Source organism: Lissotriton helveticus, chromosome 7 (assembly GCF_964261635.1).
Source record: "Lissotriton helveticus chromosome 7, aLisHel1.1, whole genome shotgun sequence".
Classification (NCBI taxonomy): Eukaryota; Metazoa; Chordata; class Amphibia; order Caudata; family Salamandridae; genus Lissotriton; species Lissotriton helveticus.
The window spans coordinates 1089688372-1089704039 of NC_136068.1; the positions used below are offsets into that span (position 1 = coordinate 1089688372).

Sequence of the window (15668 nt, forward strand, 5' to 3'; positions counted from 1 at the left end):
AAAACACATATATATATATATATATATATATATATATATATATATATATATATATATATATATATATATATATATATATATATATATACACACACACACACACACACAACTATTTTAGCAAGCTGTCAAACTAACCGTCCTAGTCACAGACGCGTAGTTTCAAATTCATATGATGCAGTTGGCTCATTGCGTCAAAGCGCACACGCGGGAGCTGAGATGCAACCTCGGTAACGCGCGACTCACCTGCACGCGCGCTGAGGGGCGTGGTCTGGTACAATCTAGCGAATGTTGAGGGGGCGTGACAGTTTGTTGTAGGCGCGAGCGAGGTGCAGAGCGCTGAGGTACCACGGAGAGAAGCAATGCGTACCATAGGATTGTGACCATTTTTAGTGGGCTTGTGATAGCCGTTGGCTTTGTGAGCCGCCTTTTGTACCTTTTTTACCCCGAGAGAACAAGACACTGCGTCGCTACTGTGCGAGACCTAACAAGAGCCCGGTGAGGTAAGAGGGAGGAGGGGTGTGTGTGCCTGGGTGTGTGTGGGCGCGTGCGCATGTGCTTCCGTGAGTGTGAATGTGGAGCAACAGATGTGCACGGCGCCGGGCTGGACGTGCGCGTCCACAGACCAGAATCGCCGCCCGTGCCCCGGTCTGTCTCCCTTGAGAGGCATCTCGACGACAATAGGTCTCGAGAGTGAGACCTAAAAAAATAATGATGGCATCAAACCTTTAAACCTCACACGACACCAAAATACTTCCCACATATAAAACGCAATAAAAAAAACACACCACCAACCCATGCACAACAAACTAAGCTGCGTACTAGACCACCCACTAAGCACAATGAGGCCTCTTTCACAGTAGGAAACTAAATTGCAATTACCACAATACAAAACAATACAAGAGGAAGCTTTGACGGTTAGGTCTTCTGACGGCCTGAAATTCAAAGTCCAAAAGGGAGGTACATGGCATTTCAGTGAGGTTTGCAGTGGTATCCAACCCCTGGTTTCAGTGTTAACAGGCAACACTTACCACAGGGAATGTCCACATTTGAGTGAATCAAGTTTAAGAGATGGGTCAAACATCAGCCAAAAAGTGGTGCGCCTTTATCCTTATGTGCAATTTAGGTGGATATCACTGCACATGCCCTTTATACATACATACATACATACTGTAACTTAATCACATACCAGATATGCAGCCTATTGTACAACCAGAGTTGAAGGAAAACTCGAATTAATAAAAACATGTTTTGTCCGCACTTTAAGAAAAGGATTTTCAGTGGGGGAAACAAGGGAGACTTGAGGTGCTAAGTCAGAGGAAAAAATAAAACTGAAACAATTAAGATACAAGGAGAGACACACATAAAAGGGAGGAAGGCAATCATCCAGGTCAAACGAAGCAGTGGGAAGATAAGCCCACACCATGACTTAGAGAAAACTCAAAAGCAGTTTTGGCCAAGAGAAGAATTGAGAGGTGTACCAGGAAGGTGGGTATTGGGTACTAGACTCACTGTTCTGCCTCCTCCTCCGACACTTCTGTCCTCTTGGGATGTCCTCCGACTCCACCAGTGACACTGCCACTGGTGCTACTGGCGTTGTTCCGACTCACATTGTTGTGACTGGAGAAGTTCTTCTGAGACCTTTTCAGGCTACAGCTCTCATTTTCTTCGTGTGTCGTTGCCTTGATGATATTGCTGTGCAAAAAAGAAAATATTTCTATCCATCTACGTGCATGTCCTATTTGACATTTTGTATGGTCAGTTACAGACAACAGGCAGTTACATGCGTTTCTTGATCACCTTAGACATAGGGAAGTCCTAAACATATTGAATACATGGACCCAAAGACCCATTTATTTGTTGTACTGATTTCCTAGTGTTGCTGGTTAACACTTCCTCATAGAAACCTGGGGTGTGGAGGGTAGAGTGGGCCAGAACACAGGTATTTGGTGTAAAGAGCTGGTTATTTCCCAGAGTTATTGCAGCCTTTAATCAACACATTTTCTCACATAGATGATCCACTTGAGATAATATTAAATATTTATGCAGCATACACTGCAAACGGAATTGCGCTGACATTTGAATAAAGTGTATCATTACTCAAAGGTCTTAATTTCCTCCAATTAGGTGGAAAGGCTGGGTTCCTGCCACGTTTGGGATTCCTGACCTTCAAGTTGCACACAGCTCATACCAATCAGTGTTTTTACCAGGGCTATCTTACCAGATATTTTCTTGGATACAAACATTTGAGAACTTTGTACATTTGCAAAACAACTGACCAGCACCCTTTCAGGCACGTACACAACAGTAATTTCCTGGGTATGGAAATTCAACATAGTCTAAGGCTATACCTCGCACATCTGTGTTAGATCACAACTAGATGGAGAACGACTGTAAGATGTTCTCCCTTCCCCCATCCTTTTGGTACATACTTTAGAGATGTGGCCTTTTGGTTGGAGCTCTTCGGTGTCAGGGCTTTTTCACTTGTGGAGTAGTTGTTGTGCAGCATGGTGGTGACGCAGTTCCCCACTGCACCCTTGTTGCTCCTGAAGAAGTAAGGGTGCACAAAGTTAGATGAGATGAATTCGGAGCGCTGCTCAGCAGAATTCTCATCAGGCCATAGGTAACTTAGCCCACAAAAAACTCATAGCCCATCTGACTGTCACAGGATGCAGAATCCTGCTCAACTGTCCCAGACCAAAACTGTGGACATTACTATAATCTAAATGTTCGTAAGCCCTTTCAGTCTTTATGTAATAACAACTTTAATTTGTAATTTGGTAACCCTATAAATTAGAGAAATTACATGTTAGCATTATCCAGATCGATGTTGTCCATTTAATATACATTAAAAGGATGAAAGCCTGAGTTGGCCTTGCTGGGATCTGATCTTCTGGTCTGCAAGAGTCTCACTTACTGTGCTACAGTGCCTTAATAACTTTTCTGTAGGGATTTGTACACATCATGGTTGAAGTAGCATTTCTCATCATGGCTCCATACAGTGCTCTTGCAACCATCACGTAGTGTGGTCCATTTTACATAAAGCAGCAAAGTAAATAAAACGTATTTCCCACCCGCAAGACAATGATAGGCCGAATAATGCATGCAACAATGAGTGGGCTGCAAAAACATTTAAAGATTTTCAATACTGTACAGAGAGTCAAATTAGCAGGACAAGATATCTCTAGTTATAAACCCAGAAGTGGCTAAATGGGTTCAGGGGTACCCTCTCCTGAATAAGACATCAGATAGACCAATAGCTCTTCCTGTCTCAACCTCGTCTCTTTCAATGTAAATGATTTCCCTACCTCTATAGCCGCCCCTTCAACAGTCTGATGCTTAGGGCTACTCTCTCATTGCTTTAATGCCTGAACATAGTTATGGTTAAGGTCAAGGTGTGCTACAAGGGACTTTATTTCAACAAAAATTAAACTTAGTCGTGAGTTGTACGAGAGTAACACACTCAAAAGAATCCACAGGATATCAAACTTGATTATGTATTAGAAGGAAATCAGTGGAAGGATAAAAATAGAACACACAGAGATGGAAGTTTCAGAAAGATATATATTTACTCAAATAATCGGGAAGACAGAAAAATGACATTAATCCAAGCAATAGTTATGAACAGAGGTAGACAATAGTTTCACTGCAATTCATAACAGAAAAACATCAACTCCTGGTGGATTGAACAGACAACCAAAATTAATTGATAAAGAGTGGTCGTATGTTGGTGCCAAGGCAGCGTGACTGGAGATGATGGGCGAAGTGTCGACGTTTCGGTCTAGAGGGCAATCGTCATGTAGACCATCATCAGGACAGAATATTTCATTGCAGAAAAAACTCCCTCCAATCAGAAACCGCCAAGCCACCCGGAAGAATAGGACCTCTGCCCAATCATCTCAGGGACATCATTATTGGCCGCCATCTAGACGATTAGCCACCTGGATCAAGCCTCACTAATCAAAGAAATTCGGGTCATCAAATCCCCGAGGCACATCAAACAAGCACTGGGAAAATCTGTCGTACCATTCAGAAAGATCGGCCCCACATTTTGTAGACTTCCAGTATATATAGAAACAGGAATCTGTGGCCTGATTTCCTGATGAAGGCGCTGTCCTAGCACCAAAACAATTCAATTTGCCGGCTGTGGCTCTACCAGCCCCTGCGCGCCACAAGACTGAGGGCATATTTCCCAGGAGGAGCTGCAACTTGGAAATATATTCACATTGAGGGATACCTGCCGGCCGCAATCCACGTGGAAAGAGGAACGAGAGGAAGATTAAGAAGAGGTCAGAGCCCGGACCAGCATACCAGAGGGAGTTTTTTCTGCAATGAAATATTCTGTCCTGATGATGGTCTACATGACGATTGCCCTCTAGACCGAAACGTCGACACTTCGCCCATCATCTCCAGTCACGTTGCCTTGGCACCAACATACGACCACTCTTTATCAATTAATTTTGGTTGTCTGTTCAATCCACCAGGAGTTGATGTTTTTCTGTTATGAATTGCAGTGAAACTATTGTCTACCTCTGTTCATAACTATTGCTTGGATTAATTTCATTTTTCTGTCTTCCCGATTATTTGAGTAAATATATATCTTTCTGAAACTTCCATCTCTGTGTGTTCTATTTTTATCCTTCCACTGATTTCCTTCTAATACATAATCAAGTTTGATATCCTGTGGATTCTTTTGAGTGTGTTACTCTCGTACAACTCACGACTAAGTTTAATTTTTGTTGAAATAAAGTCCCTTGTAGCACACCTTGACCTTAACCATACAGTGCCCAAGCCTACAAGGGTTGATTGGGTTTTCCCCTGCTTACAATACTGAACATAGTTATACCACAGCATTCTGAAGGAAGAAAAGGAATCTCGAGAATCATTCTACACTGTGCACCTTTATCTGCCGAGTGTCCTAAAAGACCACAGAATATAGTTTTAAAGAATATTCACCTGGTGCCCTATGGCAGGATATAGATTCAGAGTAAACCTGCCCAATATCCTAAAATAGGTCAGGATACAGATTGAAAATACTTCTACTTGATGCTCTAAAAGATGGCAGAATAAAAATTCCAGTACTATTTAAGTTATGTAGTAAAGCGCAACTGGACACAGGTATAAGTAACCTCTTAAAACTCACTAGGCTACTGATTAAAAGTTAGATAATCTATATCCTACTGAGTCAGGTTCATCCAATTATTTCCTAAAACAACTTAAGATACAGATTCAAGACATATGTAAACTGTGTCAAAAAATTCACAAGATACAGGTTCAATGTATGTCTCCACAAAACACTACAGGATATGGGTACTGGACCAATAACCCATACGGCAACAAGACAAGATACAGACCAAGAAAGCCTCCATGACCAGTATCATATTAGGAACGAGATGGTGAATAACCTTCGCTGCCTTTCACTGTCAATATGGAGATAGTGAGCTGTGCTGCTCTGAAGTGTCAACGAAGGACAGAAAGCCGGACTACAAATCTTTTAGATTCCTCCATCCTTGCTGGCGATAAGCACAGTGCCACATTTTTCCATACAGACGGCAACAGTTGACTTTCAAAAGAGACATTTTTATTTATTAATAAGTGAGGGGAATAAAGAAACTACAAAAAACCTCTGGAGAATTACATAGCAAGACACTAAAGAGTAGTGTTACCAAAGAACCAACTGCTTGCCAGTTAATTCTTCATAATGTGCCTATATAATATTGAGGCTGGTCATAGTTTCTTAGGATCTGGGAAAATCCACTGTTCTCTTCTGGACAGAGTACCCTCAGCGTGAAGCAAGACAAGCCCGAGAATAAGCTACCCCACGAAAAAGGAGGATTATGTTGGAGAGGGGGAGAGAGACAAGAGGTCCAACCATCAATACAGCTCCAAACATCAAAGGATGTTCACAAGGACTCACTATATATTGAGGTTTTTTTATCACAGAATACAACACCGTAGAATCAAATTAGTAATTAGCCTTTACCTAACCATGACCCAAAATTCAGAATGGCGCTTACCAGGATTGGGTGAAGGAAGCCCACCAGCTACCAGGATACAGCCACAGAACCATAAAGGGAGAGAGCTTCAAGCAAGCAAGTCTATAGTTTATGAATCATCAGTAAGAACACCAAGGAGAGGGAGGAACAACAAGTTGTGAGTAGTTCAGGAATCTAGGAAATCAGAGGGAGGGAGAGTCTAGACCTCAGCCTAAGATAGAACTGCAAAGGGAATCAGGGAAAGGGAAAAGAGAACAAACATGTTGGAACACTAAATGGGTGCGAACTTGGACAAGAGCAGCGGGAGCTCAACAACTTCTTTTTTGGTCGAGTATCAGCCTGCAAGCACTGTCTGCAAGACCTGGTGTAATCCCGCCTACTGCTTGCCATTGGTTTACTCAAGCGTCACTCTTCTTCCCTGCTTCCTAACTCACTTGAGCAGCTGATAGCTCACTTCCGTTTAACGCTGAGGAGCACCGGTGAAGTACAGTTTCCCTACAATTTAATTCTTTATCTTCATTTCGGAGAACTCCTTTTTTTTCTTCCGGTCACTGCTTGTTTTGTTTCCCTCTGCTTGCCTATCAGCATGGCATCCACTTTAGGACGCCGCTCTTAATGTTTGGATGGCATTTCTATTTTCCTACTGGTACATAAGCAACCTTTGTCTTTTTATTTTATCAACACGGTGTCTGTGGACGCTGCCTCTGATCGTACAAGAGTTACATAAATTAACTGCATGCTTAAAATATTAATGTTAATTCAGATATGGCGGTACACAGGTCTGTTAATTGTGGTAAAGTGTTAATAGTAACAAATTTGTGTGCTAGAAGTTTTAAGAGACTGCTTTGACTGCAACAAGAATGTCTAGTACTCCAAGATGGCTGACAGCAGTGTGCTCAAGGAAACAGATAAGGGCTGGCATGGCATGAGCATGCAGGCTTGTCCTATGTTTAGGTTTATTGTTTTGGATGCTGTTCCAAGCTAGGGCATCTGCACGGCGTGAGCAGCAGCCTCTTCCATGCAGCACGTGTTGCAGTAAGTAGTGCAGTTATCAGCGCGAGTGCCAACGTAAGTTAAGAGATATGCATCTCACAGAGCTGCACAAGGGCGTTTCTGCATTCTTCATCCACTGCATGTTACATCAAGCAAGTTTGCATTCAGTCTGGTCTATGCTGCAACCATACATAGTTGGCCTGTGCCACACAAAAACACTGTGCACGTATTGGAATAGTCTTGTGCATGTCTGCCGATCATTAAAATGTACCTGCTTTACATTGCACCAATTTTGCTCTGACGCCAGTTCCTTGTCAAGCTCTCCAGTAAAGATCGTGTTGTGGATCACCCCTACTGTATCTCAGAGTTGTTTTTTTTAGCTGATAGACACACTGGCGACAGACGCAGCACCGGCGCATCTAGCTAGGGATATGAAGTTGTTGGAGGAATGTGTGAGGAATCTTCGGAGAAAGCTTAAGACCTGGCTTTTTCCATCTGTGAATCCTCCCGTTTAATTTCTTTCTGCCCTCACCTCACTGCCTGTAACTGGCCACTTTTGACGCAGCGCGGGGTCACACCAGCTCATGCGCTTTAGAAATGTGTTTATTCTTATTATTATTATTATTTGTGTGTTGCTTACTTAAAAATGTAGCAGCAGATATTATCGTAGCAGTGACAGAATGTCATAGTGCGCAGAGAGGGAGTAATTACAGTGACAAGCATCATGGAAGATTCAGGCTCTAAGCTGCAGGACTTCTCGATCTCGCATGGTTACATCAGTAATAGGATAGTTTTTCTAAGTTGTACGTAATGGGTTATTTGAGTTCTGAACTGTATGCACAAAAGTGATAACATGTAATTTCCTCAATTTCTTTAAATAAGTCACGGAAAAGTAGATGTACAGTCTCATGATCTGTGTAATGTTCATGTTTTTTTTTCATTTTTTGTATGCAATACGTTTTCTGGTGTTTAATTTGTATGCTGCAACGTTTTCGTTATAATATGTTTTGCCGATACAGGGTGGTTGGGTGTATGAATTTTGTGACACTTTGGGACGAAAGAACTTTTTGTATATGACAAAAAATTGAAAAACAAAATTCAATGCAAAAATAAGTTTAATCACTATTATTAAATACAGTCTCATTAGTAATACGTGTGTTGAGTGATAATCGATTTCGGCATTCTTAAGGGTGACAATTTATGGTGGCCCAGCCATACTGATTTAAGGGGCCCATCCCCTCTGGTGTGTTCAGTATTCAGGGGATGGGCATGAAGCTGAGCAAAAAAATTGCATTTATTTGTCTATTTCTTTACTTTTGAAGAAATCGCAGCACCCACACTTTAGCTAAGGATGTTTAAAGCTAAAGTGCAGGTGCCGCCATTGTAACAAAAGTAAATAAATAGAAAAAAGTGTGCAGCCGCCATTTTTATTTCTTCACTTTTGCAGCAATCTTGGCAACTGCGCTTTATCTTAAGATGTTTGAAGCTAAAGCGTGAGTGCCATGATTTATTTGTAATGCAATCGCTCTTGCATTACTAAAAGTTTGAGCTATTTGCGCTGCATTATTATTAGCAACGCTAATAGCTCAAACTTTCCCTAATACGAGACCTATTGCATTGCAAAAGCATTGTTTAAAGTGGACACTGTCTGTAATAGCCTAAAAATGAAAACTAGTTCCTGAACCCCAACTGCTTTGAGCTTCGAAGCAACAGCAGAGAAGGGTCATGCCAGGCTCCACTTCCCCACCTTCCTGAACTTCTAGGCTCGTGTGCGTTTGTGCAGCTGATAATAGTTTGTTAAACAGCTTGGGCAACGATGTTGAGAGAGCGCCATGTCATTTTGAAAATTGTAGGGGTGCACCATATCTCCCGTAGTCAGCACCTACATAACGTGTGTTATAGAAATATAACAGTAGGTTTGGAATTAATGCAATGTGTAATCGATGTTTCCATAATAATGCAAACTAATGTAGAGCCTTAACAGGAGTGGAACGCTTTATATGATGTAGAAATGCTACTAAATGTGTGTATTGTAGGATTAATACACATGCCATATTAAGAGTTGCACTTGTAGGAGATACAATGTGATGTTTTAACATAGAGAAGAACTCACGTTAGAAGTGAAATGTAATTTTGCCTTTGTAAAGGAATAGAGTGCATTGCTTATAATGTAGAATCATTTAGAAATGCATTTGAATGTGTAAAGGCCTGAGACATGAAGAAAAGCCAATAGAGGCCTAACTGTAATTTCTTTAGTTAGCATTGGTTATTCTTGTGAAATAGCTGCTTGTTGGGAAGGGTGCTGTTCTCAGCAAATATTGAATTGTAACTTTGGATGCGCACAAGGTTGCTTCTCATGAATTCCCGTTGCAGGTGCAAGGCCACGGAGCTTGTTGGGTAGAAAGATCCATTGTTTGGAAGTTAGGCCGGTAGGAGTGAGGATGAGTAGTTGCCAGAGGAATGCTCATCTGCAACATTTGGCGAGAAGGTGCCTGGGATCCTAGTACACTTCAACAGACAATAGATGGAAGGATGCCATGCTGGAAAAAATCCACAGATCGACACCTGCCCAGAGGGGCGTGCCTTGGGCGTATCTATGATTTTGGGAGTTTTGTATTAGGGACAGACCCCGAGGGTGGAGAGCAGATCTTGTCAGGAATTTGCTAGAGCAGGATGTAGGTAACTTAGACAGTATCGAGGGAACTTAGGGCAGAGTGGGGTGTAGGAAGGAGCATCTTAGAACGAGCTCAGTAGTTAGTCTACCTTTGAGAAACGTGAATGAACTCCTTAGGGAGTCTTCACGGCTGAAACCTTTACCCTTGCCTGAAGGGAATTGTTAAGTAGGGATGTCACCTTAGAGTTAGTGTAGGGACAGATTAACCTTTCTTTCCTTTTTGTAAATGCAGTCCAGACTTCAAATACGAACGGTGATTGGATGCCTGATGTTCCTAGAATTGACTTTGCTTTTCATTCTGAGTCGCCTGCGACTCCTTCGTAGGATTATTTTTATATTAGTGCCAGTCTATTTCTTGAACCTCTTGCTGAGGTGCTTGTATGTCCAATTATTTTTGGCTTTGTAATAAATTCTAACTTCAGTTCGTAGTCGGTGGTTCTTTAAATTGGATTTAATTGTCGATTTGAAAAGCTGTTTGATTAGGAGTTTGGAAACAATTCTGAGCAGACAAAAAGATCCAATCGACCTGTACTGGGATTCTGAGGAATTGATAAGATAAAAATCTAGATAAGAATCCCAGCCCCATCAGTTGGTAGCAGAGTAGAATGGCTGTCTCTAGATTGAGGGGACATCTAGATTAGGATAAGAGTTCAAAGGCACATAGAAATTCGGTGCGTGAGTGAGAGCTGAATTGTAAAGGAGGGGAACTGCTGCGAAGCGGAGGCGAGTGACGTCAGAAGGTGCTGCGCTGGCATAGGGCAATTGGTGTGAAGCCTCGCTGGGATTGGTGGATTGTCATCAGGAAATAGAGGAGCTCTGCGGGAAAAAGAGAGAAGTTGGTTTTCATCATGAAATGTTTTTAAGTGTTGCGAGAAATGTTCAAAAGAGAAAAGAGATTAGAACCCCGGGCGGGAGAAGAGGCTCCGCCCGAGGATACTCCAGCTCATTATATGGCTACGAATGTAGGGTTGCATACTATATTGTGGCTTGAGAATTGGGCAAAGATGACTTTCCCCAGATATGGAACTTTCAGATTGGAAGTGTTATATCAGTTGAAATCGATTATGGCTTCTTTGCGTCCGTTGCCCAGACCAACACAGTTTGAGACATTGAATGCGTGGATTAGGACGGCACACGAGAGAAACAGGGACAGGAGACAGAAAAGAGTGAAACGGTCAGTCAGAGCATTTCAGGATGCGAGGTGGGATGCACCTCAGTATCCACAGTTGGTAAAGACAGGGGACAGCCAGAAAAGGAATGATGAAGATGATGACAGTGACACGGATGATAGCTTGTTAGAATGGATGTTATTAGAGAGACCACCTCCATTCAATACAGACTCGGAAAGGGAGAAGTCAGCCCCATTAGAAGGAGTTGGAGAACAGCAAGTTCCACCTAGAATGGAAGTAGTGGGAAAACTCTGCAGGGGAGATGCAGAACGTAGGAAATACTAGTCCACAGAGGTTGCTGGATGCCCTTAAGTTACCGGTTAACATTGGTCCTATAGTGTCAGTGTACAACCCCGAGCAGAGAAATGTGACGCCACCACAGATGCAAAAACAACAGGTGATGGACAGAATGCAGAACAATGTCATACATTCACCCCAGTACAGAGATCTGGGCCTAAATCCATCGTTTTTTTGCTCACCATGCCTTTCCTGTTTGAACCCAGCCATATGCAAATCAGTCTTGACCTTGTGCTCCATGGGAACAGTCCAGCCCGAACTGCCAAGCCAGGTCCTCCCTGGACTGGAAACAAGCATCCAAGGACCGGTTTCGGGCTTTCAGCCCTCATCAGCCTGGATAGCTTGATTCCAGTGGCATGGAGAGCACGTGACTCATGTATGAGCATACCCGTCCCTCTCGGGGTGACAAATGCAAAAACAACAGGCATCAGTGATGTAAGGAACAGTGTAGTAGGTGGGTTCAGCCAAACGCCAAGGCCTATGGAATCGAGCACTCCGTTGCCGGCTACTGCAGATTCGTCTAGAGGTTTGATGGATCTGAGGGGGCAGAGGCCAAAATCTCTTGGCGAGCTGAGACCCAACTTAAGGACTTGGAGACGATCGAAGGGGCTCAAAGCGAGGGGCTAGAAAAGGAGTGGGGCTGTGGGAGTGCGGAGAACAGGATGAGCTTTAGGGAAACCCCTGAAGACAATAGGTGCCGAGAACAGGACAGTGCTTGTAAGGAAGTGAGTGATATGGCTAGCAGAAGTACTCTGTCAGCGGCCATAAGGGCGAAAAAGTTGGACGTGATGAGACTCAAGGCAGAAGTAGACGAGATAGTGGAGGGAAATGTACCCTTGGAGAGAGTGGAGCTCTATGAACCAGATGAGTTGCTGTTTGTAGCGAAGGATGTAACCCGCAAAGCGAGGTCGACACATGAGAAACTGACTGAATTGGCAAATAAGTATGATGTGGATTTGTCCAGGACAAAAATGTTGCAGGGAAATCATAGGTTCCAATACACTGATCAAGACCTAGAAGAGAAGAGGGTAATAAAGACCCACATTAGAGAACTGATCATAGGAATAGGAGCCTGGAACAGGATAGACAATGGGAAGAACGGTGGTCAAAGAAAAAGAGTGCTAGAAGGAGTGTGGTAGAGACACCCAATCCAGGGGGGGGGGGGAATAGCAGGAGTTGGGACATACCCTTTACGGGAAGTGGCCAGTGGAGGATACGTGCATGTAACTTGGAGTCAAGGAGACTTGGCAGCATTCACAAACGATTTTCCGAAGTTGAGGGAGAATCCCGTTGAGTGGTACAAGCAAGTTGAGAGGTTTATTAAGATCTCCAAGGTGTTGTGGATTGACTTGAACACCTTATTCGACATTGTAGTTCCAGGAGATTTGTGGGTTGAATGTAAGGTTGCGATTGAGTGGCCTACTGCTGAACCAGACCGAGATGTTGTCACAAACGGGTCATCGCCTTTGGTCATGAGGAAGTAGGAACAGGCGATCACATGGCTAAAGTCTAAGATATCCCCACAGGATGTTGATTGGGTGAAGATAGATCGGACGGTTCAAGAATCAAAGGAGACAGTGCATGAATATTATGAAAGACTGTTGCAAGTCTTTAAGCAGTACAGTGGGTTAGATGTCATGGATCCGAAGGACATGGGACAGTTTGTTTCCAAGTTTGTCCTGGGATTGAGACCTGATATCTGCCTTATGATCCAGCAGCATTTGATTTGTTGGCAGAACAAGCCGCTGGACGAAACTTTGAGGTATGCTAGGTACTGCAGTGATGAAATAGACTTGAAAAACAAAAAGTATAAGGACAAGCTGATGCTGGTCCAGATGCAGGCGGCTGATAAAAGTCAGATGCAGTCTGGAAGAGGTATGCTGGGAAGGAAGCAGAATGGTCAGAACAAGATAAAAGGGAAATGTAGAGGATTCCAAGCCAAGAGTAGATCTAGCCACGTTGAAAAAGACTACTGCCTGCCACCAGTATCACCAGATTGGACACTGGAGACGTGAGTGTCCCTAGAATCCTACAAATCAGGTTGAGCAAGAGGAAGAGGTAGAACAGGTACAGGTCCCACAGGTGACGACCACTGTGTCAAAGTCCAAAACTGTGAAAGGGGGGACTTCGGCTCCGCGAGTACAGGTTCCCCAGCCACTGAGGATCTCATCAGGGACTCGGACATACCAGCAGATGCCTCTTTTTGATGAGTGAGGACTGTTACTTAGACCCGTTGGCATGACGGTGCCTGAGAGGGCAGGAAGACTGCACTCTTGGGGCAGTCTTGGAGGTAGACCAGAGGGGGGAACCATTTGTGGAAGCAGATGTTGATGGTTACCCGAACACCTTTCTGGTTGATACTGGTGCTACCCGTTCTACTGTGAGATCTGCAGTAGTCCCCAACCTACCCCTCTCGTGACAGACAATCCAAGTTGTAGGTGTTGCAAATAGGAAGATGACAAATCCCTTGGCAGAACCGATTCCTGTGAAAATAGGATCGTTTCGTGACAGACACCAGTTTGTGGTGTGCGACTCGAGTCCTGTGTGTTTACTAGGGAGGGATCTCCTGTGTAAACTTAATTGCACTATATATTGTACCCCCAAAGGAGTGGAACTGCAAACGAATGATGATGCTACCTTTAAGGTCGCGAATCAGCATGTTTGCATAAAGATGTATCACGTCTTGACAGTGGAAGAGCTTCCACTAGACTTGAGCGATTCAGTCTCACAGAAAGTGTGGGACTTTACCGGAGAGGACATAGGACTGATCAAAAGGAGTTGAACCAGTTAAGTTTCAGCTCCAGCAGAATGCTGAGTTTCCAAGAACGCCTCAATATAATCTGACTCCAGAAACGATTGCAGGGATAAAACCTGTAATTGAGTCTATGATCAAGCAAGGGATCTTGAAGGAAGTAATGGGCAGTCCATGTAACTCGCCTATTATGGGATTGCAGAAACAGAGTGGGAAGTTCGGAATTGTGCAGGACCTGCGCCGGGTAAACAACATAGTTGTTCCATGTTGTCCAGTGGTACTGAATCCATCTGTGATATTGTTTCAGATTCCTTGCCAAGCTGAGTGGTTTACCGTGATTGATCTGTGTCAGGCTTTCTTCTCAATTCCTTTACATGATGAGAGTCAATTTATTTTCGCTTTTAAGCTAGAAAACCGTATCTTAACATGGTGTCGTATCCCTCAGGGGTACACAGAGTCCATCGATCTTTAATCAGATCTTGAAGAAGAATCTCAAGAGTCTTGTACTGCCGCAGAATTTGGTTCTCGTACAGTACATTGACAACCTCCTTGTTGTGTCAGAGACTGAGGATGCATGCAGGATTGATACCATTGCCTTACTGAATCATTTGGCAGAGAATGGACACAAGGTGTCGCTAAACAAGTTACAGTACTGTTTGAATGAGGTGCAGTACTTGGGCCATCGAATAGAGAAAGGCAAGAGGAAGGTGTCACCTGACAGGATAGAGGCGATCATGGTTATGATGGTGCCTTCTACTCAGAGAGAGGTCAGAATGTTCTTGGGGATGGTTGGCTACTGTCGCCAGTGGATTGCCAACTTCTCCTTGAAGGCAAAGCCTTTGCAAAGACGGACGCACAAGGACGTGAGTGATCCGGTACCACGGGACTACAAATGTATGAAGGCTTTCCTTGAGTTGCAAGAGGATCTTGTCGTGCTCCAGCACTGGGAATGCCTGATTGCAATAAGCCTTTTTCACTATTCTGCTGTGAACGAGAGGGTTATGCTTTAGCAGTGCTAGTACAAGATCATGGAGGTGTCCGTAGACCAGTTGCCTATTTTACAGCTACTTTAGACCCAGTAGCTTCAGCGTTGCCCGGATGTCTCAAATCCATTGCTGCAACAGGTGTCAGCATTGAAAGGTGTGAAAGCATTGTGATGGGTCACCCTTTGATTGTACATGTTCCACATTCTGTTGAGCTGCTAATGACCAGGACCAAGACACAGCACCTGACGAACAATATGCTCACACGCTACGAGCAGGTCATACTTGCTACGGAGAATGTGACCCTTAGGAGGTGTTCTGTTTTGAATCCTGCTACCTTGATGCCGTTGCCAAACACTCTTAATGAATATTGTGCGGACTAGGATTGTCTTGATGTGACTGAACTTTGTACCAAACCGAGACCGGACATTGTCGATAAACCATTGGTTGACCCTGATGAAATTTTCTTCGTTGATGGTTCATGTTTAAAGGACAGTGTTGGTCAGTTAAGAGCAGTGTTTGCTGTATGTGGGGGCGGAGCTAGCTCGAGACCAAGATGGACGCTTGAGTCTCGAGCTCCTCTGACGCCGGCACAATTATCCTTAAGAATCCTGCATCCCGCCACTGAGGGGGACCCAAAACTAGCAGCGACGGATCCGCACAGCAGGATCGCACACGTTGGTGCGATCGCGGGCAGAATCGGGTCAGGAGAACGTGCCCCCGGGGGACCTGCGCGGAGACGCAACTAGGCCCAAAAGCACCGGCCTTGATTTTGCGGCCCGCCCGGCGACGTCGCCTTGCGTGCGG

The 15668-nt window shown here is 43.9% G+C and overlaps 1 protein-coding gene across 2 annotated transcripts in view; it reads right to left on the reverse strand.

Annotated features, from left to right (window-relative positions):
- CEP131 (centrosomal protein 131) overlaps window positions 1-15668 on the reverse strand; it is a 441974-nt gene that overhangs the window by 368449 nt on the left and 57857 nt on the right. For both annotated transcript variants that reach the window (XM_078654173.1, XM_078654174.1), the window contains exons 7-8: window positions 2430-2543; window positions 1510-1692 (exon numbers count right to left, since the gene is read on the reverse strand). In XM_078654173.1, coding sequence (XP_078510299.1) covers window positions 1510-1692; window positions 2430-2543 — 297 coding nt within the window. The remainder of the gene's footprint in view (window positions 1-1509; window positions 1693-2429; window positions 2544-15668) is intronic.